Source organism: Pygocentrus nattereri, chromosome 11 (assembly GCF_015220715.1).
Source record: "Pygocentrus nattereri isolate fPygNat1 chromosome 11, fPygNat1.pri, whole genome shotgun sequence".
Classification (NCBI taxonomy): domain Eukaryota; kingdom Metazoa; phylum Chordata; class Actinopteri; order Characiformes; family Serrasalmidae; genus Pygocentrus; species Pygocentrus nattereri.
The window spans coordinates 28,433,971-28,461,116 of NC_051221.1; the positions used below are offsets into that span (position 1 = coordinate 28,433,971).

General features: G+C 40.1%; 2 protein-coding genes and 1 long non-coding RNA gene across 5 annotated transcripts; 2 read left to right on the forward strand and 1 right to left on the reverse strand.

Annotated features, from left to right (window-relative positions):
* The first annotated feature begins 429 nt into the window (after positions 1–429).
* Positions 430–14,855, forward strand: ticrr (TopBP1-interacting, checkpoint, and replication regulator). 3 transcript variants are annotated; one of them, XM_017699455.2, is made up of 22 exons: positions 430–1,449; positions 1,553–1,802; positions 1,890–2,122; positions 2,295–2,523; positions 3,152–3,293; positions 3,413–3,543; positions 3,751–3,942; positions 4,028–4,173; positions 6,832–6,932; positions 7,087–7,177; positions 7,335–7,417; positions 7,526–7,753; positions 8,670–8,757; positions 8,862–8,937; positions 9,014–9,148; positions 9,244–9,334; positions 9,485–9,543; positions 9,651–9,785; positions 9,951–10,093; positions 10,205–12,110; positions 13,432–13,560; positions 13,924–14,855. In XM_017699455.2, the coding sequence occupies exons 1-22, from the start codon at positions 781–783 to the stop codon at positions 14,052–14,054; spliced, it is 5,388 nt and encodes a 1,795-aa protein (XP_017554944.1). In that variant the 5' UTR covers positions 430–780; the 3' UTR covers positions 14,055–14,855. The 3 variants fall into 3 exon arrangements, with proteins under 3 accessions (XP_017554944.1, XP_037398820.1, XP_017554945.1); XM_037542923.1 differs by having other exon boundaries at positions 9,017–9,148; XM_017699456.2 differs by lacking the exon at positions 9,014–9,148.
* On the reverse strand, positions 9,605–15,446 carry LOC108428441. The gene is made up of 4 exons (XR_001857930.2): positions 15,363–15,446; positions 15,040–15,081; positions 13,352–13,449; positions 9,605–10,043 (listed from the first exon to the last, which is right to left on the reverse strand). It is a non-coding gene; the product is annotated as an uncharacterized LOC108428441 (long non-coding RNA).
* Positions 15,447–15,523: 77 nt separating this feature from the next.
* On the forward strand, positions 15,524–27,030 carry rfwd3 (ring finger and WD repeat domain 3). The gene is made up of 13 exons (XM_017699457.2): positions 15,524–15,714; positions 17,830–18,047; positions 19,198–19,451; positions 19,634–19,692; positions 21,778–21,993; positions 22,245–22,336; positions 22,430–22,544; positions 23,603–23,822; positions 23,918–24,068; positions 24,415–24,591; positions 25,086–25,300; positions 25,970–26,187; positions 26,302–27,030. The coding sequence occupies exons 2-13, from the start codon at positions 17,830–17,832 to the stop codon at positions 26,452–26,454; spliced, it is 2,088 nt and encodes a 695-aa protein (XP_017554946.1). The 5' UTR covers positions 15,524–15,714; the 3' UTR covers positions 26,455–27,030.
* Positions 27,031–27,146: the final 116 nt, after the last annotated feature.

Sequence of the window (27,146 nt, forward strand, 5' to 3'; positions counted from 1 at the left end):
GTGGTAGATGGAGTCAAACAAGAGCTCAATAACACAAGAACACACAAGCAGACTGACGAGAAAGATACAGAAGACTAAAAAAGAGCCCTAGAGACTGGATCGGAGACACGCTAAGCGAACCGGCAGCCACTCGTATTGAGGACTGAAGACGGCGGAGATGACGTGTTTGGGTGGGCACATGTTTACAAAATTGATAGCGGTCCAAACACTCGAACTACTTTTAATTATTTGTGTAGGTTTTTGTTTGATTTTATATTTGCATAAGACGCACCGAAACATCGTACACAAGCCACATTTTAAAAAGTGAGAAGGTCTTATTTTGATCGATCTTCCTTTGATCCAATCACAGACTGCGACATGGATGACGCAGTGCTCTGCTCTCAGCCAATGACAGTGTAGGTTCGAAAAATCAACTGAGGAGCGCGAAGAGTCGGAGCACAGAGAACGGAGAAAACGGCTATTTACACCTCTCGATCTTATAAACGGTGCTTTTATTTTTTTATATTTCATCGACTATCGTTGTACTTTTATGGATACCGTGAGCAGTCGTTTTAGCTCAGTGGTTAACGTCCAACGCTGCAGCGAGTTAGCATTTGTTTAAGGTCGTGCAGCTAATGTTGCTAATCAAGTTAGCATTTAAGCTAACTTAGTGAGCTAGCTTGTTGTAAATGAGAGAACCACTCATGCCGACTCCACTCACACTGGTTTAGTTAGTCGGGCCAGTCTGGGACTCGGTATGCTGTAACTGACCGTACTAATGCATCTCTTAACTGCAAAGTGATGGCCTCTTACAATGTGGTTTTCGCAATCGATGTTGGCTATTGGTCAGAAGAGCGTCACGTCTCCACAGACGAGTGCCATAATTACGTGAAGCGGTGGGTTTTAAGAGTTCTTCTTTCCCTGGGCAGTAAATACGGATTCGAGAAAGTGCGATGGGGTTACAGGTTTTTCCACTCGAGAACTGTGCAAGGTGCAGGTCTTATGACCAGAGGCACAGATTTCAGAGAACTTCAAGTGAAAGCCTTCGGCGAATTTGAAGAGGAGCTGGTAAAATATGGTGCCAATCACAAGACGTCTGATGAGCAGCGCAGACTTCAGCCAAGCCCAGCGAACTGTATGCAAAATGCACTGAAGGAGATTCTTTTGGACTTCCAGTGGGATAGACCGGACATAACATCCCCAACGAAACTGACCTTGCGGCCAAGGAGGTCGTGTCGCAGCAGCAAAAACATTTCTCTGGCTGATGACGAGCTTTCATGTCTTGGGAAAAATGTTTTGTTTGTGGTCTCCACGTGTCCACATTCCAAGAGCGAGCTGGAGGAGTTTCTACGTAGCAGCGACAGTGGAGGTCACAGAGATTTACATGAGCTTGTCCTGGCAAAACGGATAAGAGACCTACTAATTCAGAAGAAAGTTGTCCTTCATTGGGCCGATTGCATTTTTTACAAGGTTAGTTTGCACCAGTTTCTCTCACATCATCGCTTTTTCATAGACATGTTCATAGAGCCTTGTTGTTTATTTATTTGTTTTTACTGTACTGCTTTTTTAACAGGGTAATTCTGAGTTTGATGAACACAACGGTTTAAATACTGTGATGGAGGTATTGCAGCAGGTAGCTGGAAAGGTGGTTCCTGTGTTGACACCTTGTTTGGCCTTGAAACATGAGCATCCTAACCTGGGTTTTGTGGATGAAGGAAAACATGCCTTACCCACTAGCTCAAGCACTGACTACATTTTATGCTCTGAAAAGGCATACCAGCAGGCCTTTCCAGCCCTTGTGGGAACTCTTTGCTGGGGTACAGGTAATGAATATTCCTCCAAATGTCTTGCCTAGATGTCCTATATGAGTATTCATTAATATCCAAACAATTGTTTCCTTGTGATGCCAGATGAGGACAAACAAACCTGCAGCGTGTCCCTTGAGTCTGTGTCATGCAGACAGAGGCTTCTGTGTGCTCCTATAGAAGTGACTCTGACAACTCTTCTGCAAGGTTTAGACACCAGCTCCCTCAGTCATTTAGCGTCAGAGTGCTGGGTCCTGTTATGCCAAGATAAACCAGAGCAGGGTCGGTTTCGCTTTCAGGGCCTATTAAAGGAACTCTCCCATCAGGCCTCTCACGTGGTAAAATTATTTCTGTGTGTTTTTATATAAATTTCACCTGAATAATAGACATGGAATGCTTTTAGTGAGGAGACCACACTTATTATTCTTTTGAAACTAATGTTTTCTTTATGATATGAAACATGGTACGTGTTCTGGTTTTTAACTCCATGCCTTTTGTGCATTTGTACAGCTAGCAGAGATCAGTGAAGGAGGTCTGGTCCGCTCTGCTGTACTGTCAGTGCTGTCTCCCTGTACAGCTCTTCTGACAGTTCTTCAGCACCTGCCTGCTCAATGTGAAGAGGTGCTGGACAAGAGCCTTATTTCCTCAGAAACTGGAGAGAACTCCGCTGATCTTCCTGACATTGTCCAGAGTGTTCTTAGCGTGATGTATGATATCATGAAGGATGAAAATATGACAGGTATGTCTTGAAAGGATCATGAGAGTATTTACGAGACTGCCATGGCTTATCTTAAAGTGCAATCAGGTGTGACCTCATTGCTGAAGTGTAAAATAATCAATGGACCTATTATTGTAAAGATAAGGTTTACCCTAGTATTATAGCCCCTGTGGCCTGTTTAAAACAGAAATAAGTATACTATTATTTTGCTAAAAATCCACTGTTTCATAGTCTGGTGTAAAATGTGTGTAGTGAATCCTTAACTGTATGTGATGACCAACAGTGCCCCATTTTAATTTGAATTACACTGGTCACAGCGAGCATCAGGTTATTTTTCAAGCAACCACAAAGCACTTTACTGACATAAAGAATGTTTTAAAGAAATCAGGCATCAAATGTTGTCAGACAATTTGACATGAATTAATGACCCTGACAAAACAGGAACATATGAAATAATGTCCCTGATAAAACATGATCAGTTGTTAGGTGTAACATTACTGCTAAACTGTTAGTTAACATGGATTGCCTTGTCTACATACATGAATCTAAGAACTAACCTTTCTGTTGAAGAGAGGAAAGATGTGCCTCTTAAGGAGTTAGATCGGTGTATTTTAAAATAACTTAACAACCTTTAACTTTGTTACTGCAGAAGAAATGAGTCATCCTCAGATTCCTGACTGGGCAAATCAAGAGCTCCATCAGTGGACTAATCTCGCAGCAGATGTTACAGAAGGCTGGTTTTGTTTGTCTGACCAAACTGGGATTAGCAGTCATTTGATGGAGTCAATGAGGTATTTATTTGAATAATATCTACAGATGCTGAAGAAATACATTTTTTTTAACCAAACATATTTATGTTTATATTTATTTTTATATTAAAGCAATGCTTTTGGTTACTTCACATCCCTAGGCTTCTTCATGCTGCTCCATCCGAAGAAGAGCAAATAGAGGAAGATGCTCACTTGGAGTTAACACACACACTAGCTGAGCTGTATCAAAGCGGTAGAACTGGAACTAACACGGGCTCGAATGGCAAAAAAAGTTAGTATATCTGTCATTTCAGATACCTTCCTATGAAAATATATTTCATAATTTCATTTAATATGGCATGTTTAAAATCCTTTATTTTGGCTGTTGGATAAGATTGACATGGTTTACAATGCTTCTTACTCCTGCATACAGGTAATAGCAACTTAGATTTAGCAACATAGTCTGTTCAGATTGCTAATGACTTTCTTTGCTCAGTAGAAGGTGCTCAGCGTACACCAGTAAGGCAGAAGATGAAGACAATGAGCCGCTCCCTGCAGATGCTGAATGTTGCTCGCTTTAATATAAAAGAACAGAAGAGCCAGGCAGAAGTAGACCTTTCTAACACTGCCAAAGGAACTGAGAAGCAGAACAAGAGATGCTCTGGTGAAAAGACTAAATCTGGTCCCATGTGTAAGTTGTAAGCACCTGGAGCTCATTTATGAAAATATGCTTTAGATTATTACAGAAGTTCATGTATTCATGAATTATATTGCAGGCTTCAAAAATGAAGAGGATCTACTTTCCCATTTGAAACTTGGATATCAACAGGCTGTGGAGGATCGGAGTTTGTCTCTTTTTGGTGAAGTCCAGAATCTTCTCTCTGTGGTGAAAAGTTTCATCAAAAGTCACACCCATGCAGAGGTGAGTGAGAAGTGCACTTATGTGTTGGTTAAACAGAGTGTGTGAGATTTTAACAGATCTTGCATCTCAGAGGCCTGTGCATCAAGTAATGAAACATCAATATGTGGGTTAAAAATATGATGGCTTGTTAGGCCCATGTTCCTGAAGACAGTGTTTTTGTTAATTTCCTTTGGAAACACAGACAAGTTACTTTTAAAAATTTGCTGTTCAGTTTCTTATAAAAGGTTAGTTTTGTTTTAAAGTAATATATTTAATAATATAATAAATTTAAAAAGTTAATTTTTATTATTTTAAAGATGTTAACCTCAATTCCAAAGTGTTATTATTTTTAAATAAAAGGGAAATCAGTGATTTGTAAGTCCAGTTTGTATTTACCTGTGCTTAAATTAAAATACATCAAGATATTTAATGCTTTACCTTATTAACCCCAGTACTTTTTGCAAATATGCTCATTCTCAAATTGTTGGATGCAGCAAGTGGTCTGGGGCAATTTAAGACTAGGAATGTTGTGAAATGGAAAAACCAAAGCAAACCAAAAAAAAACATCTTAAGCATGCGATGTGGTCATCCTTGGGTATAAAAGAAGCATCCACAAAAGGTCAAATAATTTATGGGCAGGTATGGGGTATCTGTGTGTGTGTGAAGGGCAAAGCAGAAAACCACAATTTGCTCATGACCTTCAATCCCTTAGAAAGTTATGGTTTCCACTGTGCTTAGCATACGTCAACCACGTCCAGAAACATTGTTGACTTCTCTGGACTCAAGCTCAGTTGAAATGAATTGATGCACAATGAAAACATATTGTGGTATGGCCTTTCCAGGAGTCCCATCTTTTAGATTGTGTATGAAAATAGTGGACAGTGTGGACCAAGGAATAAAAGAACTCAATTATTTTCAGCGTAAAATTTAAAAGCTAGTTTTTGTCATGGTATGGGAGTAAATTAGTGCATATGCTGTCTTCTAGAAAACATCTTTTTCAGGGATGCCCATGCGAATTTTAACATGATTGTGCCAAGCCACATTCTGCATGTTACAAAAGTGTGGCTGCTTAATCAAAGAATGCTGATGCTAGACTCGCCTGATTGCCATCAAGACCTGTCTCCCTTTGAAAACGTGTGATACATTATGAAGTGCTAATGCAACAATGAAAAATTTCCACCCTAAGTCCATCCTAAGACCCATTAACAGATATATCACTTTTTCGTGGCCAGTTCCACCTTTGCAGTGCCCCTCTGGTTCAACTCTGCTGTAGGCGCAGATGATGTGTCTTGGTACAGAAGTACCATGAAACGTCACAGTATGCAAATCAGTCAAACAACATTACCACCCCCTGATGATGACCTACTTGTATTGCACTCATAAATATAAAAGCATAAGACTCTTGAGCGAAGAGGTAACCACACTCCTGCGCTGAACTAAACACCCTCAGCACCAACTCACAAGGCTGCGATGTGCCAGCTGTCTGTACCAACTGTAAATAACCCTGTTAATCTGAGCTTAGTAAAGCTGCTGTCCAATTCACGTATTCTTTTACCACTTGGACTCTCGGGCACACATACTCACTGAACAGACATCATCGACAAGCAACACGGGAAAGTGAAACGGCTTAGGAAAGGTTAACGTTAAATGGCCATTGTTACCGACTGTGTAAACCTTTCATCCATACAGCCATTGGCAAACTTTTTTTCCCCTGCTTTCCATAGTTCCAGTGTTGCTTGCCCTTGATTTCTGTTCAGTGAATGCATGCCAAGGTTTGCTTTATACAGGGGAACGTGGATTTGAGTGGAAACTGAATCGGATGTAACACTGGTTAGTGCTATGAACAGCTTGCAGAATGTAAGGATTTAGGGCTACAGCAAACTCTGGCTGACTGGTGATGCATTCTGTTACCTTGATGTCAAAGTGAATGATACTTATGTAATGTTCAAAGAAATGTCCTTTATTCATTCAGAATTCAGTGTATCTTAAGTAATCAGGACTCTTCTGAATAGATAATTAGACGCGAGCTGTCACTGTTTCAGGGAATGTACTACCATTCTGATGCCTCTTTCACTCCCTACTAATCATTTTCTGGCACTGTGTTAGCTCTTCAGTGGCTCATACTGCTCAAGATACACTGCCTGATCAGAAACACGAAGTTGAAGATGGGAATTGTAGTGGAGAAAAATCGTCAGCCTCATAAGACCTCTCAGTAGTAAAAGTGCCGTTTAATTCTGTCACTCTCCAACTCTAAAAGCACAACAGCCCAGCCCACCCGGTTTCCCTCACAGACCTGTACATCCCTGCCTTGCCCCGCTCATATTTGAGCATCAAGTTGAGCCGGGGGTGGAGCTAGCTGAAAATAGTGATGTGTAGTTAAAGCAGGATAGTCTTTAAAACGGGATCAATTGGTGCATTCAGCCTCCAAACAGTCATTAAGTGCTGTTAAAAGTAGAGATGACATAACCGTAGCAAACATGCTTTTGTCCCAATTTTTATTTGCACTGTGTTGAATTTCGTACAAGTCAAATAGAATTTTCCAGTGCTTTCAGTTTTTATTAGCATTTCAGTGAACGTCCTGGTTTTTTAGACTTGAAGTCTGTAAATAATTTGCAGCTTGGCTGAGAATATGGGTGTACTTTTGATGCACTTTTTAAAATTTTGTTGCTCTTTTAACAGGTTTCATTCTTTGATTTAATCAAGAAGAACCTTTTGAAAAGCCCTCAGTCTATTCGACAGCTTTATGGAAGTGCCTCAGACACTGAGAGTAAAATCAGAGAGTACGTACTGTTTTATTTTTTCAGCAGTGTTTGTTATATAGTTCTTATATTAAGATGCTTGCATAGTAATTCTGAAAATGCACAAAAAGATTCAAAAATAGGTATTGCTTCCCTAGTAGAATTGCAAAACTCTGAATTTCTCATCTTTGTAAAGTTGTCAGGTGCAAGTAGTTCTCAGACTTGAGGTGTGCAGACAGGCATCTTCAGATCAAGACTCAGATAATGTGGAACAGATGGTGGAGGAAGTAAGAAGTTTTCTTTTCATTACTGTTTGGTTCTTCAAGGTAGTACTTGTCAGTTATTCTGTAATCAACTTATTTTCTACATTTGACATACAAATAACTACATTTTGTACAAACTAAAAGTACTCCCTGTGGTCTCCTTCACTGTTGTTTCACATAGGTGGCTGGTATGCTGCAAATAATATCTCGTACAAATGATCCTGTTTATCTTTCCAAGTTCATGCAGGAGGAGCTTCTGAAACTGTATGTAATGTGTACTGTAAATAAAAAAATGTAATGTATTTGAAAATGCTATAATTAGTTGGTGTGTTGCACATGGTGATAACATTGTTGTATATTTTACTATCATAGGTACCTAAAAGACATTCCTAAGGTCTTGGCAGACATCTACCATAGTCTTGGCATCCAGCTGCCTGAGGCACTTGTTGCTGCCCTGCCCTCTGACTTTTTTAGTGATGACTCAATGGCAAAAGAAAGTGTTTCTGTAAGCCCCTCTCCACTTTCAGTCACACAGAGCATGGTCTCTAGTGTTGGAAATCAGCTTGAAGAGTTACGCAATCGCTCTGCTAAAAAGAGAAGGTGAGTAATGAACAAAAGGAGTGTTTTCGCATGCAGTTCTTTTTAAACTTTCTTCTTTTTTGAACCTGAAAAGGAGCCAGCTGATTGGTTGAACCATGTTTGAACCCATAGTAAAATACTTGAATAGCTCTAAGTTATTAAAAATCATTGAACGGTTATGACAATTTTTTTAAATTCAAATTGGGGTTTTAACTGCATCACATGGATGCCTAGTACACACAGGCACTTAACGGCTTCACAAGACCACACAAAACTCTTTGGCAACCATTCTTCAGAGTAGTTTGTTTATACCCACTAAGTACTGGAAGTCTGTGGCTGTGTACATACAATAAGCCTCAAGGTTCTTTGACCATAAAGCAAAACAATCCACAAAATGAACCTTATTACTGGGAGGTTCACTTGAAAGAGGCCCCCAGTATTCTGTTGTAGCTCCTGTTAGAATGAAGCAGTCTGAACCAAGAAAATACACTACACGCCTTGACGTATGTGTAATCGGTTGCATTACATGCTTTGCTGAAAGTAATCTCCGTTTTCTACTAGACACATAAAGGGGTATGGGGGTATGTACCTGAAAGTTGCAAACGGAAATTAAACGTCACGACTCATGCCTCAGCGCTCCGAAGCAGGGGCATCCCGGCTTTGTTCGAAACTCTGCATACAGAGGAGCACATTGCACATTGTTTCGTTTAGATTGCTTCATCCTAGCGAGAGTAATTACAGAATATTCAGGGCCTCTTTTAAGTGAAGTTCATTTGTAGTTGTAGTTCTGTAGTAACTGTAGTTCATTTGACATTTTCACATATGCATAGAAAACCCTGAGTCCGCTGAAACAGTCCAAATGTGGAAAAGACACTCTGTGTACAGATAAGTCTATTTGCTTTACAGAATAATTTATAACAATTTTTTTGCTTTTCAGAACCAGTATGCTTTCACGTCATAAGAGCATGACTGAGGTTTCGCAGGCTCTCCGACAAATAGAAATGCCCAGAAAATCAACTAGACAGGTGACTTTGGGGGAAAAAAGTTATTTTGCTCTTTTTGCAGATGTTTGGTTTTGGGTTTTTTTCCTCTAAAGGGCTTGACATTGTTTTCCTCTGGTTTGACACAGAAAAAGCCAAAGCTGTGTACTTCTTCAGAAAAAAGAAGTGTGGGGAATCTGCCATCTCAAAAACAAGCAGTTCAAGGTAGGTAAAGAAAAATGTGACTTTTTTGTGTAAAAAAAAAAAAAAAGTAGTAAATTGGCATGTAATATTTTCATAGAAGTAACAAAGGTGAGGAGAAATCTCTTCAACCAAGAGGCTGTTTCTCCCTCAAAGAAAGTGAAAATGCCTCGCAGCCAGTCTGTGTCAGTGTTAGAAGGAATGAAGAAACGGAAACGATCACAGATGGATGAGGGTAATTGAGCTAGCTACCTTCAAGGGACAACATAATGTTAAAGGTACAGCATAGGAATACAAGAATTAATTAGGTTTTATTTTCTCTGCTTCTAGATCAACACGCTCTGCTGAGGAAAAAAGTCTCAGAGACTCCACTGCATAAGCAGGTTTCAAATCGTCTATTGCAAAGACAGAAAAGTGGCAGGTAGGTTTTATGAATCAATTCCAAATAGTTTGGTGAATTTATCAAATGTTTTTAAAATCGCATTGAAGGCTCAAATTAATCTTTTAACCTAAAACAAGTCCTGCAAAATATCTGCAAATGTCTTCATTGTATGTCTTCATTCATTGTCAGGAGGTCTGGTGAAACTGATATGTTCATTATTGAGGAATCTCCTGTGAAACCTGCTACCGGTCAGTGACTCAGATATGAATACACAATGACATTGTATATAAAAAGAAATGTTCTGTTTAATATCTTCGCTTTCTTTGTAAAAAAAATCTTTATATCCTTTTGGCAGATTTGAGAAGAAGTCCTAGAATAAAAAACCTTGCCAGGAGGCATTCTAGTGTTTTCTACTCAAGCTCACAACCACGGTCTCGAAATTTGGACAGAGCCCTGTCCTCCTCACAGCTCCTCATCTCTGAGGGTAAAGGTGAGCAGGAATAACCCTGAGTGGGCCTTGGATGGCGTAAAAGTCCATTCTTACTGGGGTAGTAGCACAAAGAATAACTACTGATAATTAACAGTGAATGCTTTGTTACCACACAGATTATACCACTAGTGCAATTTATGTAATGTTTTTGTGTTCCCATTTTAGGAGGTATTAATGTTGATGGTGTTAAGTCTCCAATGAGACTTCTTTTTGGTGCTGCTCAATCCCCTGTTCGCCCTTCCACATCCTCTTGGAGACCTAGGGACAGTGGAAAAGTTCGACTTGAGTCCACAGATTCTGTTTTTGAGGTAATGCTTATGTTAGAAATGACATGCATGTGCTGCATAAATAATTAGATATGTTATCCTTTTGCCTTTGTTAATTTCAGATATTAACTTGTTGAAATTCGTCTTTTTCAGAGTTGCAATAAAACTCCAAGAAAATCCCCGTATAAATCTCCATATAAGTCTGCTTATACAGTAAGCAGCAGAACTCCCAGGACACCATCTTCTTCTTCCAAGGTTCAAGGCTCTCCATTCTCTACGAGCCCAGGGCATATTGTTGGGGAGAATGGGATGATCCTGAGAGGAAGCCCATTCAGATCCCCAGCTGCAAAGAGCATGGTAATGGAGACACCCACGAAAAGCCCACTGAAGGGCATTCTCAGAACTCCAGTGAAGAGCTTTATGGAACATGGTACCCTGTCTGGCTCTTGCCCTAGGAGCCCTAGCATGAAAACACCAAAGAAAAGTGTTACTTGGTCTCCATCTCCTCGGAAGTGTCCATCAGAAAATACATTTAAGGTCCCAGAGTCTGCACAGTCCTCTAGGAGATATTCGCCAACATTGATTACACCAAGCAAGTTCTGCAGATTTCAGGGTGATGTGTTTAAAACTCCTGACAAACTGACCCAAAGAAAATGCAAGACATCCCCAGAAACACAAACAGTATCTGAAATCACTGGAAATATTGACTTTAAAGAACCCACTTTGGGCCAGAGTTCACAGAACACAAGGAGAACATTAAGCTTACCAGAGAAAGTTGACCCTCAGAGTCTTGATATACTTTCTATTGATCATTCATCACCACTAACCCCGGAAATAACAACTCCCAAAAAAAGCCCTGAACCAGAACACAGAATGTGTACTCGGTCTGGAAGGACTCCACTTAAAAGTATTTCTACCATGCCTTATCACACAGCTAAATCCCCTCTAGGCAGTAGCCCCTCTTCAAGCAAAGGTGTGTTTTTGCCTGTGAAAGAGAAACCTTCAAAACCATTTCTGAGATCACACTCAACTGGGAATACATCTGCTAGCACCAGTCATCCAAAGAGTTCAACAGATCATACTGGGGATAAGCAAACACTAGATAGAGATCCTTGGACAACAAAGACTCTTGCAGGACACAATGAATCCACTAAGGGAATGGTGGAGAAGGAATCATCTTCAGACTCACAACAGATTGACTCCTCTCAGTGTAGTGTTACCACCACAGAAGAAAGCATTGATATCGCAGAAGCCTCTGTAGTGAGGACAGAACTTACTGGTGGCATTAAGATGAACATCTCCTTCTCACGGAAGTCCTCTAAATCCTCAGGAGTTTTTGAATTCACAGGCACACCATCTCTTCCTGCTGAAGGATGTAGCTATGGCTTTCGTCAGACTCCAGATCGGCAACAAAGAAAAGCGGCAGCACGTCTTGGATATTCACCTGGACTGCCAAGGTTTTCCACTCCCCGAGCATCAGGAACACCAGGACAAGGGAAGAAGCCTGCTGAACCCAATCCCCTTACTTATCAAGTAGAGTTAGAAATGCAGGCATCTGGTTTGCCTAAGCTTAAGTTCAAACGTACTGACTCTTTTAGTTCAGGTGAAGCGGCTGATTATGGCCTGGCTCCACATATTATGACTGCTAAGGCACCAAAGGTTGACAGCCCACTTGCACATTGTTCTAAACATCGAGAACATGGCTGCATATCCCCAAACCTTTGTACACATGACACACCTGGGAAAGGAGGTGTCCAGACATACATATGTCAGTCCATCACTCCCACAAGGCTTCCTAATAATAGCCCTTCCCCCCTGGGTGCTGGGGAAAACATGCCTTGGACTCCATCTCCTCAGAGCAGAGGTTGGTCAACCCCAGAGAACTTAAATAGTTGGCCTCGTAAAAAAAGGGCAAGGACTGATATGTTGGGGACCAAAGAAAACGCCTTCAAGAGTGAGGTGGAGGTACTAGAGGACCCGGAGCTTGATGGTGTGTTCAGATTACAGGGGGCAGAAGATCTCAAGGAGTCAAGAACCCCTGCCTCCAAGTACAAATTAGGTATGAAATTAAAGCTTTGTTCGCCGGTGGAGATGAAGAGGTCAGAATCAGTGGTGAAGAAATGCAATTTTAAAAAGATGTTGGAATATGTGAAGGATTGTCATAGATAAATAGGAAAGAGTAACTTAGACCAGGTAATATGTGGGTAAGGCTGTGAAGAATATTGGGCCTCATTCAGCAACCATTCTTGGAAATTCATATTTAAAACCTGCTTGCACAGTTTCAATGAATATTCACCGCTGTTTTCTTTTTTCCAATTTGTTTTTATGTAAGAACAAAATCTAAGGACCAATTAAGAAGAATTCCCCCCGTTTTCCCTCTGATCTAGAAATCTGATTTAGGAATCCGATAGAGCTGGATTTTAGCTCAGTATTCTGATTTATTTGTGCGCGTATACTCTTATTCAGATTTCCTTCAGATTTCTCAGTGTGCATGTGCGAAAACAGACCGGAAATAAGCAAGTGGCATTGCCACAAGATGAACAGTGCTCCCAACTGCATGCTTGACAAATGAGTGATTTAAATATACTTTGTTCATAAAGTGGTGGGTGTGTGTGTGTGTGTGTGTATATATATATATATATATATATATATATATATATATATATATATATATATATATATATAATTTTTTTTTTTTTTTTTTTTTTTTTAAGTTTGAGTTTATGTTATGTTTGTCACATCTTCTGTGAGATTATTGGCTTGTTGCAAAGCAGAAATCCGATTACTGCCTGACTCATGTAGACCTGGAGTTTTCCCTTATCTGATTACTCAAGTGCATGTAAATGCGTTGATTACTGACCAAATCTGATTTTCTGCAGTTATTGGATTAAGTGCAAGTACCTCAATCACTGCTGATTTTCAGATTCTTTTAAAGTGGAATTTAAGTCAGTTTATTACAGTGCCAATACATAAGTTGTATATGAATTTAGCTGTAAAGTGTAATGATTGTTCCCTTAAGACATTTGAAATGTAATGATGAATGTTAATTTTACAGTAAAATTTAATTTTAGTTGAATGCTCAAAAGGGTTATTCTTACATTTTTATGGAACCCTTCCACCTAGCCTTCCACAAACATTCTGTTTTTCCCATGTATGCCTTTTCTGGCATTAAAGGCCAAATCAAGAATTGTAGAAAGTGCCATCAGCCATCTAAACTAGTTTAATTTCGTTACATGGTGATAAATATGAATGTGTAGTGGTTCAGTGAATTCTGTTTTGTTGTTATAACTGTAATGATACCTGACTGCAGCTTTAATCTTCATCTTTGAGCTTTGAAATCTTGTCTTCAAGGATCTCATGGTTGCTTTGTTTCTCCACAGTGGCTACACCTCCAAGCTCTAAAGTGAAGAAACCAGTGTCCGTCAGTGGAATAATTGCTCTCACTCAGTCACCCTTACTCTACAAAGGAGCAAAGGCCACTGTTACCAAGGAAACCACACAATCTGATGGTGAGAATTCAAAGGGCATATGCAGTTATACTGTCACTGTCTAAATACGTAATATTTAATTTTAAGGTTCCTATTTCTGTTAATCTTTTCTAAAGTGGTTGTCATGCCACTGTAATAGGAAGTAGCCTTAGTTTAAACTTTGCCTGGGGATGTGGTCTTTACACCACTACAAGCCTTTGCTTGGCCAGACTACTTTAAACTACAATTACATTATAATACTTGCCTTAATTTTTCTAGTTTCAACTGAAATGTCTACTCGCTGCATTTCCTTATGATTTTAGTCTCTAATTATGTACTAGTTTTATCAGGATGAATTCTACAGACTTGCAATGCTTTAATGTTTTGTTGAACTTCTTTCTACAGCATCAAATGGAAACTCAGAGCAGTATGGTAATAAGGGTATATTATCCTTAGAAGTTTCACCTTTTAGCCAGCCACGGAAACACCAGGGGTGTGGCAGGACATACAGCCGGAAGAGACTGCTGGAGTCATAAGGTGTAGAAGAATGTCCAGTTTCAGAGGACATTGTTTTATTTGTTTGTATGTATGTGTTTTATAATTGTTGGTCTTCGTCATTTTTCCATCATTTTAAGGGAACAGTGTTGAAATTTTATGTACTGTAATGCATTTTTCAGCCTGTGTAAAAATAAGTCTTAAAAAGGGTCAGACAACTTTCTTTACATTTATTTATGTGATTATTGTCCACCTTTAAGTCGGTCTTTTCTTTCTTTCTTTTTTTTTTTACAAATTGTTTAACATTTTGTCAATGTTACTTCTTTTTTCCTACTTCACCCAATTAAGATGAATTTTCCCTTTTTTTATATTGCATGAAAGAGTTTGTGATGCCAGTTATCAAAATTATGACAATCTATGGGAACTAGTGTTAGAGCTAGCTGACAGAAAAGTACATTGCCCAGTGTGGGTGGGAGAGTTCTAGACTTTCCTTACTACATAACTTCATCCATGCCATTATCTGAGGGACACTCCTGGCCTACACAAATCCCAGCAAACACCAAAAAAATTCTGACTTTTAATTATTCTACAGTAAAAATATTATTTATGGATATAACTGTTGATGATTAAAGACGTATGCTATAGTTCTGGTGCTTCCCTGCAATTGTAGACTGCTTTTTCTTAATAACTTGGTGTAATTCTGAGTAAGTAGGAAACAAGAAAATAATTGCAAAAAATGTTAAACTGTCACTTTTTGAATGCTGACCTGTATTGTGCTTCTGTATAATGTGAAATGTGTAAATGAGAAATTATTTTAATAAAGATATAGATGTTCTTAAGAATTCTGTTTGGTTTCCTTTACAATTCTAAATAATTCAGCATAATGTCATGTAACTGTGTAATTAGAAAAATAAAAATGTTTAAAACTTTGGATAAGAATGACCTGGTAATATCTAGATAAAATCTAGGTGAGATTAGTTATGTTTTGTCGGAAAAAAAGAGAACAGAATCTCTGAAATGTCTAACCTGTTTCTTTTTCTCAGAAGGAGTAGGGGGCTCTGTCGCCATCTGTTGAACATGATCCGAACCGCACAATATATGGTCAAATACATCCAGTCAAAAATAGTTTTTAAATAGTCTTAAAAATAGTCTTAATAGCTTCACAAAGTCACAAACTCATCTACAGAGTCCAAAGGGCTTACTGCAGCTGTACAGCTGAGCTGGCGTGTTATACTTCAGAGCCTGGGCTGCAGTTTTGTTTTGGCAAGCCAGATCATTTCCTATGTATCATAACAGCAAAAAAAATTATTAAAGACTGCAACCCTAGACTAACTCAAATGACATGTTACCTCGTTTAGGTAAAGTCTTCTCATCTGTTTTCTGAAATGTGCGGTGTGGGGCTGTAACACTATGTGTCTGGACGTCTGTCGTGAGTGACCCGCTGAGCTGGGCGCCGTGAGGCGGTAGCTGAGTGAGTAAAGCAGTGAGACTGGGGGGCGGGCCTACAGTGTGGCGCGGACTTCAGACAGGGACGCCTGAGATCTGGAGATCTGCTAACTGAGCTACAAAACTGATTACCAAGCTCACTGATCCTCACAAATTATCCCCAAACCAGCCTCGAGTCAGTTCTACGCCCAATGACGGTTAACTTATGGATGATGTCTGATTAATGTGGCAAAAGGGGAAAATACCAGTCTTAAGGTAACGTCAATGTTTTGGTAACGCTGGGGTCACTATTAGCCATAAGCTTCATGAGTTAGCTGATTAGCTAACAGGCTAACTAGTAGCCTGTGCTTTTATGGATTGTCATGGCTTTGACGCCAGTAATCCAGTACAGAAACCTTTATGAAGAAGGGTTAAAATGCATAGTTAGCTCGCTAGGTCATGTTTTTATTCGACTGTGATGATAATGAGCACTTAGTTGGCTTGCTAACGTTAGCGAGCTAGCCACATAGTCCTTACAGTTTTTGCAATCAAGTGTCTTACATTAACAGTAAAAATCAGATGCACAGACTGGGCGTTAGAGGACTGCTTGACTTTGTTTCTCTAGTCAAATGGTTGCCGTTAGTAAGTGCTAGATAGACAGACAACGTTGACCCCGCTCAGCCAGCCAACCTTAGCTACACGCTTGGCTAAAAAAGATGGTTGTTCAAAGGTTCTTTAGTAAAGGAATGGTTCTCTTTAGAAACAGGAATTCTACATAGAGTCATTTCATGCTTAAATGTTTCTTTACATGGTGAAAGGATTCTTCAGATTGACGGAGGATGGTTCTATATTTTACAACCTTTTTGGAAATGAATCTATATAGAACCAAAAACAGGTTCTTCTGTTGTCGCGATGCCATGCTTGTAACAGTAGCAGAAGTTCTTTGGTGCTATATATAGAACCACCACTACTACTTATTGATTCCTTTACATTAACAGGCTGTTTGAAGCGTGTGCCCACAGTGGCCACAGTATGCCTGTCCAGCCTTTGCAGGGCCCTTTTTGAGGAAGGAACATAGGCAACCATTCGTGCTGATATGAGCTGTCCAGGACTAGAGCTGAACATCCCAGGCCAACAGCACCCTTAATACATGGAGCCTCAGATGGTTGATTCATTGAGTTGTTCCTTTGCTGTTTGATAATGTTGTCAGTGGCATATCACCAGTCACTTAGAACAAGGAACATTCAATGACCCCCAAAGACAGTAATCCATCTGGTTTTTATGCCTGGATTCATTTCTAAATCATTGCAGATGTAGAAAATACAGCGAGGGCCCTGGCAACGGAGAAGTATGCATGCTCAATGCTAGTATACTTCCGTTCAAAGAAAGAAATATTTCCGTATGTACCTGTTCTCTGTTTTATCATAACCAGCCTTTCTAATGTGATCCTACACACTCTTATTCACTATATTCCAATAAACAAGCAAAGCCTCAAAAACAGCAAGTTTGTTGTTGCCATCAAAAGTAGGAACAAAATTCTCTTCAACTAAGTACGGGCAGGGGAAAGCAAGCAAAGCAGTAAGCTAAAAAGCCAGCTTTTCGCAAACATACCCAAGATACAGTGTGGAGATTATAGATTAAATAGTGAGGTTAAAAAAAACAGCACATTTGAAAGGGCAATCTCCAGCCCCATTCACCCAATCTTCTGTACCCTACAACACGATTTGAGAACAAGAATATGTCAACACCACTGGCCAGCATCTTCCCCTATCTTTTGCTACTCCCTTTACTGCTCCCTCATTCCACTATAAACCAGCATAATCTGCTAAGAATGCTTTAGGTCTGGCCCAGAACTGCAGGATATTTCACAGAGCACAAATTTTCAGTCAGCTAGATAATCTAAGCTCAAAGCCAAGCCTGTGTGTGTCCAACAAATCTTAGACCCCTTCTCTCTTCTCACATGATTGAAAGTTATCAGTCTAGTCCCCAAACGTTCATGACTACCCCCATGTGGGTAGTCATGAACGTTTTTGAGCATGTGGGCTACAGATCCCTTGCTGGAATCCCTTCAGTTTTGGGACAGACCCAAGAAGTCTGTTGACATTTGGTAATAGCCTAGCAAGCTTGTTTAATGTCTTTAGAATGGTGTGTTAAACGTGCTTGCACTCAACAAAATAAGGGAAAATTCCTTGTATGTATAACACTCCTAGCGAGATAAAACCGAATGTGGTAAAGTGTTAGTCATGAATGCACATTCCATTATCATTGATGGTTTAATGTGATTGTCCAGCTAGCTATCATAAGGTTTTTTTTTTCTTTTTTTTACATCAGCCATGATATTTCAACCCACTAACTCTTTTTGCCTCTTTCTTTGTGTTTTGTGTCTTCTAGATGGAAGATATGGAGGTGGATGTGCAGTTAGGAGCAGCAGGGGCATCTGTTAGCTCTGTAGGGGTGGAAGTGCCCATAATCATCCCTGACTCTGGGAGCAGCACAGAAGCGGAGGAGGACGAAGATAGTGAAAGGCAACCTGAAGGAGGAAGCACTGCCCCTGCTGACAGGCCACGACTCGCAGCGACTCAGGTTGTCAGGAGGAGACGGAGAGCTAGGTATGAAGGAAAAATAAAGGACTGACGGTTTTTGCCTTGCACTGTGTTTTAGGTATTCTGCTACTGATGTGTAGTACGCGATGAGTAAGATAATTCTAGAGCAGCTGTGTTCCAAACTGAGGTCTTGAGGTAGCAGTCTGTTTTCACACTGATGTCAATTCAGAAAGGGCTTATTAACAGAGGAGTGATAAAACACTAAAATATGCAGGACGAATGAGTACTTCAGGACCAGGGGCCAAGTTACAGATCCTGTAACTTGTCCTTCCACGTATCTTACAGCATCATATCCCAAGTTAGGAAATTGAATTACTTCACAACATGCACACAGCTGAAATGTAAGCACGTAATCAAAACATTATTAAAAAATGCATTTCAGTTAGCTAGACAGCTACCATGGTTAAAAAGTCCACTTAAAGTTAAAGATGTAAATACTGCTTCCCAGTTTCATTTACCAAGCGTTTAGCGGGCATATGTGCTGTACTGTGTCATTCATTCAGTTATGTCTCCAAATTTTTTACCACCATCACTGATATGTTTTATTTGGCCAGTTTTGACTAGTATTAACACACAGAGTTTGGAGAAGTGAAAAGCGCACCTGCTGTTATGCAATATGAATACATGAAATGCCATTATGCTGGTCATAGTGAATTTTGTTATGCTGCTTGTCACAGTTGTCTAAAATCAATAACATTCTCTTTTCAATAGAACAGCTAAGCTTAAAACAAGACTTAGGACCCACCACTGGTGTTGTCCAGTTAGGATGTTTCTGTAATACAATTATCTTTTCTGGAGTTAATAAGATAATGAACTGAGTAAACGTTATTCTATAATAGCCATTGTCCTAAATTCCATTCTAACCGAAGTTATCATGATATGACTAAATAGGTTTCACAGTTAAGATCTTCGGTAATTCTGCCCCAGGACCAGAAACCACTAATATTTAACGTATTTGTGGTGCACCAGACCTTTTTAAACATTGATGCTGCATCTGATTCCAAGTGCCTGTTCTTCAATAACTAAACATTTGAGTACAAATCTCTGCATACAGGTTCACTTTGACTGTCATTCTTGTCTAGCCGAAAACATGTCTATGCTCAAGCTGATATCTGCATGTTCCTAAGTGAATACAGAACCTTGTATCCATTTGTAGACCAGGCCTGCGGTTCCAGTACTCAACTCAGACTACACTTCTGAACAGAGGCCGTTTGGACTTCCTGCTCAGGGTGTCAGCAGGAAGTGACACAGACCCCCACTCGGGCAGCACAGAGGAGGTGAGTGACTCTGAAGAGGAGGGAAACAGTGGACAGAGCACAGAAATCAGACCTGCAGAACCTGTCCCTGTGCCTAACACCAGCCAGCAAGACCCAGTGGTGATCCCCCCACTTCAGGAGTCAAGTACAACAGGTACCCCAACATGTAACAGTCTGAAGTGTTCACATTGTGCTAGAGACACTCAAAATGGGGGAGAATTATTTTGCACTTTGTATGTTAAATGATGTGGCTACGTCTTGCTTAGACTTCACCAGTTGTTTTATGGAATTCAAATAAATTATCTATGATAAATTATCTTGCTGTCCTTTACACAGAGCCTGCTGTTTCTGCTCAAGTTGAGAGGAGCGAACCTCTAGTTCAGCCTGAAACCCAGGTATGTTGAAAGGAGAAACATTTTCTTTTTATGTATCTAATGATCTGAGCATTTTTCTATGCAGTTTCACAGTAACTTGAATTTTATTCACATATTTTGGCCATTTGCACACTTGTTAAATTCATATTATTAGTATAATATTTGATATAATTTGGTGTTCCCTATACTATCATTTGACATTTCAGTTAGAATTTTCTTTAAAGTCAAATACAGAAATAATGCTGTCTTGACAGTAGTGAGTAGGTGTCCGGGAAAAAATAAATTCGTAGATGCGTTGCAATCCCTGTGGCGGCACATAACAAAAACAACTGGATGAGTAAGGAATCCGGCCAACTCCCTCTGCATTAAAGTCAGGTTGGATCAGGAGTCACAACCCAAATGTTAAGAACAAAAATCAGACCACCTTGGGAGCCACAACATTTATGTAGTGTGTCTCAGTGTGTACTAATTTCCGAGTATAGGCTAAAAAATAATGAACGGAAACACAGACTTACTTTGCTCTACTTTAAGCTTTAGCTCAGCTAAAGCTGCTTTCCTCCCCTTTCCATCCGGAAACCTTTTCTCAGTAGAGCAACTTATTGTAAAATGTCTCTCATCGTTCCACTGTTTGCAGTTGTTAACATTAACGTTCCAGGAAACCAACTAAGGTGCTTATAAATGCGAATAAGTCTCCAAATGTTTGTCTTGGCTAAATTTCTCTCTCTCTGCCTTTTCGTAGCTGCTAGCCAGGAGAGACTGTGTTGCTTAGTCACTTGTAGTGTTGTTGAGAAATGGGGCTTTTGCACTATGTTGCACACGTTCTGTCTCGCAGATATTTTACTGACACAGTGACCCTGGTTCTCTACAATGAGACCAAATCCGAAGTTATAAAATCACTAAAGAAAACGGACAGGACAGCTGTAACGTGCTGCGTGGGTATCCACTGCCACTGGATCTTATTTCTCCATAACAGCGCATTTTATTGCAGAAGAGTGATGGCAGCGTCTCATGTGCTCCAAACAAAAGCAATGAATGAAAGCCTTCCAGTTCACTTGCCACATCATTTCCATTTATTTTATTAATAAAAGATATTATAAGTAAATTCATTACAGATCATTACAAATACTATTTAAAAGTATTTAAAAGTACCAAGTCGTCACACTGAGGCAAAATAAGAGATCCTGTATAGAAAAAAAGATGCATCGATAATTGTTTTATAATTGCATCGTGGCCCTCTGCATTGTTATCGAAATGTGAGGTGCCAAGAGATTTCCACCCCTAGTAGTGAGTGTCACCTGTATATAGAATGGTGTGTTGTGTGTGGTGTGTTTTTTTTTTTTTTTTTTACTAGCAGGTTCACAAAAGACTCATCATACTTGCACATAGGCTTCTAGTGTGTTTAGCTTTCCCACCTAGCTGGTTTAGTGCAGCAACTGAATGTATGTATGTATTTATTTATTTATATTATAAACTTGTTACGATGATGTGCACCAAATAAGGTAGTTCAGCTTCAGAGCTTGCTTTTCTCACTGCACATCAGTGCTGTACTGTCCACATAATCAGTCTGTTTGAAAAGGTCCATAACAATGAAATCTGAATGTTCTTCTCTTTTTTGAAATTAAAAAAAAAAACTTTGAAGTATTATGAATTGGTCACATGGACTACAGAAAGTATTTTTGATGGGTTGGCCCAGACATCTGCAAATTGGTTAGTTAAATTCAAAATCAGTCATAAATAGATCAAGGAAGGGTTATTTTATTCCTCTACTGGGATACATGTAGACAATAGTCTTTATTTTCTGGCAACCTATTGCATGTGAAATCTTTTTTCAAGTATGTAATTGATGGATAGATCTGGATTTTATACTAGGATACCTGAGTGAAAGTTAAAAAAAATGTGGGTTAGTAGGTTTCCCAATAGAGGCAGATGTGTTTGTGGAGGCAGAGTGCTTGTATCCCTCTCATTTCTGACCAATCAAATAACACCAATGGATATTTGGTGCACTTCACCAAAATGCAGTAGATGAAAAACTAGATTCTATGAAAGGAACATCCGCAGGTTGAAAAATCTCAGTGCTTATAATAATGTTAAAATATTCCTCTGTAGACTGAGTGTGGGCCTGCAGAAGCTGCTTCTGCAACTGCTGCCTGTTCCACTGCTGTGGATGAGACTGAGGAAGGAGAGGGTGAGACCTGTTCTATATGTTTTGAACCTTGGACCACTTCAGGGGAACATCGTCTGGCTACACTGCGCTGCGGCCACTTGTTTGGCTTCACCTGTATTGACCGGTGGTTGAAAGGCCAGGGAGCCAAATGCCCACAGGTCAGTTGTCACTTTGATAGCTAAAGGAGCAGGTTAAGGTGCTCTGTCATATAAAGATTACAGATAGCCAATGTTTACCTATCTTAATATATGTGTTGACTTTAATGTCTTGTTCCTTGTTCCCAGTTATTTTTTGCACTACAGTTAGAAAAACTATGATTGTGTAAAAACTATGATTGTGTTTAACATGAAACTGAAACAGCACTGTGTAAAGTTTGCATTTGAACAAAAATCGCTTTGTCTCTTTTCAGTGCAACAAGAAGGCCAAGCGGACTGATATAGTCTTGCTTTATGCGCGTAAATTGAGGGCACTAGACAACACAGAACAGGAAAGCTTAAAAAGGTAAAGTGAGATCGAGTTTCAAATGACATAGATAGAAATTACTTTTTCAGCATGAATAAGATTATGGAGGGTTATGTTTGTTTATTTGTCTAGATCATTAGAGCAGGAGCAGAGCTTGCGGAGGAAGGCAGAGCTGGAATCTGCTCAGTGCCGTCTGCAGTTGCAAGTAGTAACAGATGAGTGTGGGAAACTCCGGAGAGAAGTTCAGGTATAAGACCTGCACAAAACACCTTTTATCTCCCTGTTCTTTTGCTTCGCATGCTCTGACTTTTTAAACACAATGCTGTTAAATACATTATATTGCCAAAAGCATTCACTGACCCATCAAAATCATTGAATTCATTGGTGTTCCAGTCACTTCCATGGCCACAGGTGTATAAAACCAAGCACCTAGGCATGCACACTGCTACTGCAAACAGGGGGGGATTATGGTGTGGGGTTGTTTTTCAGAAGTTGTGCTCAGCCACTTAGTTCCAGTGAAAGGAACTCTTAATGCTTCAGCAGACCAAGAGATTTTGGACAATTTCGTGCTCCCGACTTTCTGCGAACAGTTTGGGGATGGCCCCTTTCTGTTCCAGCATGACTGTGCACCAGCGCACAAGGCAAGGTCCATAAAGACATGGATGAATGAGTTTTGTGTGGAAGAACTTGACTGGCCTGCACCCGACCTTAACCCAATGGAACACCTTTGGAATGAATTAGAGCGTAGACTGCAAGCCAGGCCTTCTTGTCCAACATCAGTGTCTGACCTCACAAATGCGCTTCTGAAAGAATGGTCAAAAATTCCCGTAAACACACTTGTGAAACCTTGTGAAAAGCCTTCCCAGAAGACTTGATGCTGTTATAGCTGCAAAGGGTGGGCTGACATCATATTAAACCCTATGGGTTAAGAATGGGATATCACTCAAGCGTGTGCGTATGCGTGTGAAGGCAGACGAACTAATACTTTGGCAATGTAGTTTATTTATTTGCTATGCTTACTGTTCTATTAAATTTCCAATTCTGTCCCTTACTTTATCCCTGGGGAAAAAGAAAATTGTGATTTAGAGGAAATGTGCTATTTTAATTTATACTCGCGGTCCACCTTGCTGGTGTACAGTCATACTCAGTAGACCTGTTTTCTTGAATAATCTATTGGCTATCTTCTAGCCCTTTATCAGTGGTCAGTTTCGATGTCTAACTGGTGTTTATTGAAGTTCTTCTATGTTACACTGTGTTTCTGCATGTCCTGTAAACCTGATTTTTCTCCATTACTTTTCCGTGCAGGAGTTGAGAAGGTTGATGGCTCAGACTGCCTCCAGCTCCTCTCAGTCCCAAACCTCTACTTTGTCACTGACTCAGAGACAAGAGTCTTCTGCTGGACAGTATGTTTTCTCAAAAGCGGTTCTTGTGTCTCAAGCGGGAGGCTGTCGTGTGCTGTCATACTGTGAGCCCCTCAGCTGTCTGTTGGCCTCTCAGCCATCCCCTCATGCCACACTGGTCCCTGGTAAGCATTCATAAAAGCCTGCAATACTTTTTCTTGTCATTAGTATTTATACCTTTTGTAAACTGACCTTGCTGCTTACACTCTCTCGCTTACAGGCTATGGGGTGAAAAAGATCAGCGCTGCAAATCTGAAAGCCAGTCATTATGTTCCTATCCACATTAAACAGATCAGAGGCCTCGCCTTCAACAGACAGCAAGACAGCCTACTGCTGTCTGCTGCTCTTGATAACACTCTCAAACTTACCAGGTACGAAACTGGTTTTGCCTGTTTTTGCTAGCTTGATACAGTACTGGAGACCCATCTGCATTTTCCATCTCTCACACACTCTGCTGAAGAAGTAATTTGACTATTGAGGAGAAGCTAATAATGTGTCTTTCGTGCAAATAGAACGCAAAATGTTGTGTAGCTGAGCCCACAGAACTGTGTTTGGGAAACACAGCTGCATACTGTTTGGCACTCAAAGTCTAAGCTTTAAATTGGTAATCAGTCATAAACATGCACACCTCAAATTAGTGGACTGTGTCTTGCACCATGCTTTGCGATTGCTATATATTGTAGGTCTGCTCTCCTGATGCTGTGTTTTTCTCTACAGCTTATGGACCAACACTGTGGTTCAGGCCTACAACACCGGTAAACCTGTCTGGAGCTGCTGCTGGTGCCACGACAACAACAATTACATCTATGCTGGCCTGAGCAATGGCTCAATACTAGTGTATGACACCCGGGACACCAGCACTCATGTGCAGGAGCTCACCCCACTCCGTTCCAGGTAGGTCTACAAACTGTTAAAGACTACAAACTGTTACAGATTCCTCCTTTTTCATGCTGCAATGCAACTTTGCTCATTTTCACATAATGTGATTTGCATTTGGAATCACCACAAACATTGTTGCCATAAACAAACATGGATTGCATAGATAAAATCTATGTCCATTTTCCATTTTAAGTTGCACAATTATTGTACTGTGACTGTGCTGTTTCATAAGGCTGAAAGTGTTTGCAGAGCAACGTGGTTTTAAATGTGTTGAAGTAAATCTTAATCATTGTTTCACCTCAGCCAAAAAGATTGTGATGGTGTTTATTGTAGCCATTTTGGCTGTACAGGTTGCATTGTGTATGAGGGATGCTTTAACTTATGTGTTTAATCATTCATGCTCAGTTCAGTGTGTCCCAACCCCCCCAAAGATGGTATTATGCATTGGAGACAACAACTCTGACCATTTCTACATCTTAACAACCATGTATGAATCTTTTGTTTTGCAGTTGTCCAGTTGTGTCCCTGTCCTACCTCCCCCGTGCTGCCTCCAGTCTCTTCCCATGTGGTGGCCTCATTGCTGGCTCTCTTGAGGGAGGATGTTTCTGGGAGCATGTAGATGGTACTACCTACAGACCTCATGTTTTGCCTTTAGAGTCTGGTGGCTGCACAGATATACAAGTGGAACCGGAGACCAGACACTGCCTGGTCACCTACAGACCTGGTGAGACTTTTATTTGCAGACCTCCTCTTAACAAGACCTGGTGAGACTTTTATTTGCAGAACTCCTCTTAACAAGAACCAGGGAATTTAGATTTCTTTGAATATCATATACTGAAATAAGATAGTGTAAAATGTTTACAGCTTGGCCCTTTCAGAATTAAACTGTAATGTTTCCAGCTATTATTAGATCCCTAAAGTAAACTATAGAATATAGTCTCACATGAGCTCTAGTGTGAGGGGTGGGAATAAACTAGCTGAGTTTGTTCTGAGAGCACTTATGACACAAGGGAATATAGAAACGCTGGAATGAGCATTTATTACTTTTTTTAAATTAATTTAACCACTAGGGGGCTCCAAATTACTAGCAGTCGGGATTTCTTAATGCTGGTGAAATTCAATTCAATTCAAACCAAGACTATTTTTGAGGCTTTCCCAGTTCTTGTCCTGGAGTTTTACCACACATTGTGGTGATGTCCCTACACCAACACAATGAACTCAGCTTATCAGCTAATTAATAAGCAGCCTCTGATTTTTGAACAAGTTTACTGTGACAGTTAAGCACTAAAATGTACAGTGCAGTATTTCACGATTGGGTTTTGGTGGCAACAATTCAATAGAGAAATCAAAACTTGTTAACCTGTGGGACTAATTGCTGTCTGTCTTGGTCCAGGTCGTGCAAACCCATCTCTCCGCTGTGTTTTGATGGAGCTGAACCGAAGCCCTCAGACAGACTCCTCCCAGGCACCTGTCTGCTCCTGCTCCCCAGTCCAGACCTTCACTGCTGGCTCCTCTTGCAAGCTGCTCACAAAGAACGCTGTGTTTAAAAGCCCAGCTGGTGAGAGTGCCACACTAGTGTGTGCAGGAGATGAGGGCTCTAGTTCAACCATGGTGCGTTATTGAATTTGTGATGTTTGTGTACATTCATGAATTTTTCTGTACTTTGTAGTATGGGAAGAAGTCCAGAAATAAAAACATACTCAGACTTCTCTGTTTTCTCTCCAGGTGTGGGATGCTGGTAGTGGTGCCTTACTTCAGAAGCTGCCTGCAGATCTTCCTGTTTTGGACATCTGCCGATTTGAGATGAACCAGGAATACTACCTGGCTTCTCTCACTGAAAAGATGCTGAAAATCTATAAGTGGGAGGGATCAGTGTAGCACTCAGTAGGTGTGTGAGTGTTACTAATAGGAGCTTTTTAGTAAATAAAGGGCCATTTGAGGATGTTTGAAGAAAGAGCTTTCCAGTACATGGAAAGCAGACAGGCTTTCAACCCTAAAATCAGCTGGCTTACGTACTTGTCTTTTCATCCAAATCAAGTGAATGTCTTCAAGCCATCATTTTGGACTGTGATAAAGGGAATGTAAAGGCATGGCATGTAACTGTTTTGCAGGTATGGATGCATTAACAGTTCATAAACTGTTTGGGGGAGTGAGAGAATCAGTATTTTCTGGAGCACTGCTTTCAATTTTTTTTCCTCATACTTGCCAGATTTTTATTTTTTTTTCATCTTTTATCTTGCTTTTGTATTTAGGCCGTTGTTTTGTTGATCTCCCGTTTGCACCTTTTGTCACACTAGCTCTGTCTCAACACAAGCAAAGTTTGAGAACGCAAAGGAGTAACATGCCTTCATATGTTCCCTGTGTATTTGTGTGTAGTGACAAATGTATATATGTAAATGCATTTTAAATTAGTGTTTTGTGTGGCTATAACGTTTAATAAATACTCAACATTTATTGTGTGGATTTTTCAGCACTGTTTCTCATTTAGAACTTGTTTTTACACCTTTTGTGCTGGCTTGTGGCCTAATCAACTGAAAATCATGCACGTCATGTTCCTTCAGCCCTTGGGT

Bases quoted from the DNA above. Each gene is read 5' to 3' on its own strand.
- rfwd3 (XM_017699457.2), top strand. From the start codon at position 17,830: ATGGAAGATATGGAGGTGGATGTGCAGTTAGGAGCAGCAGGGGCATCT. The intron at 23,823-23,917 runs GTAAGCATTCAT...TCTCGCTTACAG, and splicing joins TCATGCCACACTGGTCCCTG to GCTATGGGGTGAAAAAGATC. The intron at 24,592-25,085 runs GTAGGTCTACAA...TTTGTTTTGCAG, and splicing joins CTCACCCCACTCCGTTCCAG to TTGTCCAGTTGTGTCCCTGT.
- ticrr (XM_017699455.2), top strand. From the start codon at position 781: ATGGCCTCTTACAATGTGGTTTTCGCAATCGATGTTGGCTATTGGTCA. The intron at 4,174-6,831 runs GTGAGTGAGAAG...CTCTTTTAACAG, and splicing joins AAAGTCACACCCATGCAGAG to GTTTCATTCTTTGATTTAAT. The intron at 7,754-8,669 runs GTGAGTAATGAA...TTTGCTTTTCAG, and splicing joins CGCTCTGCTAAAAAGAGAAG to AACCAGTATGCTTTCACGTC.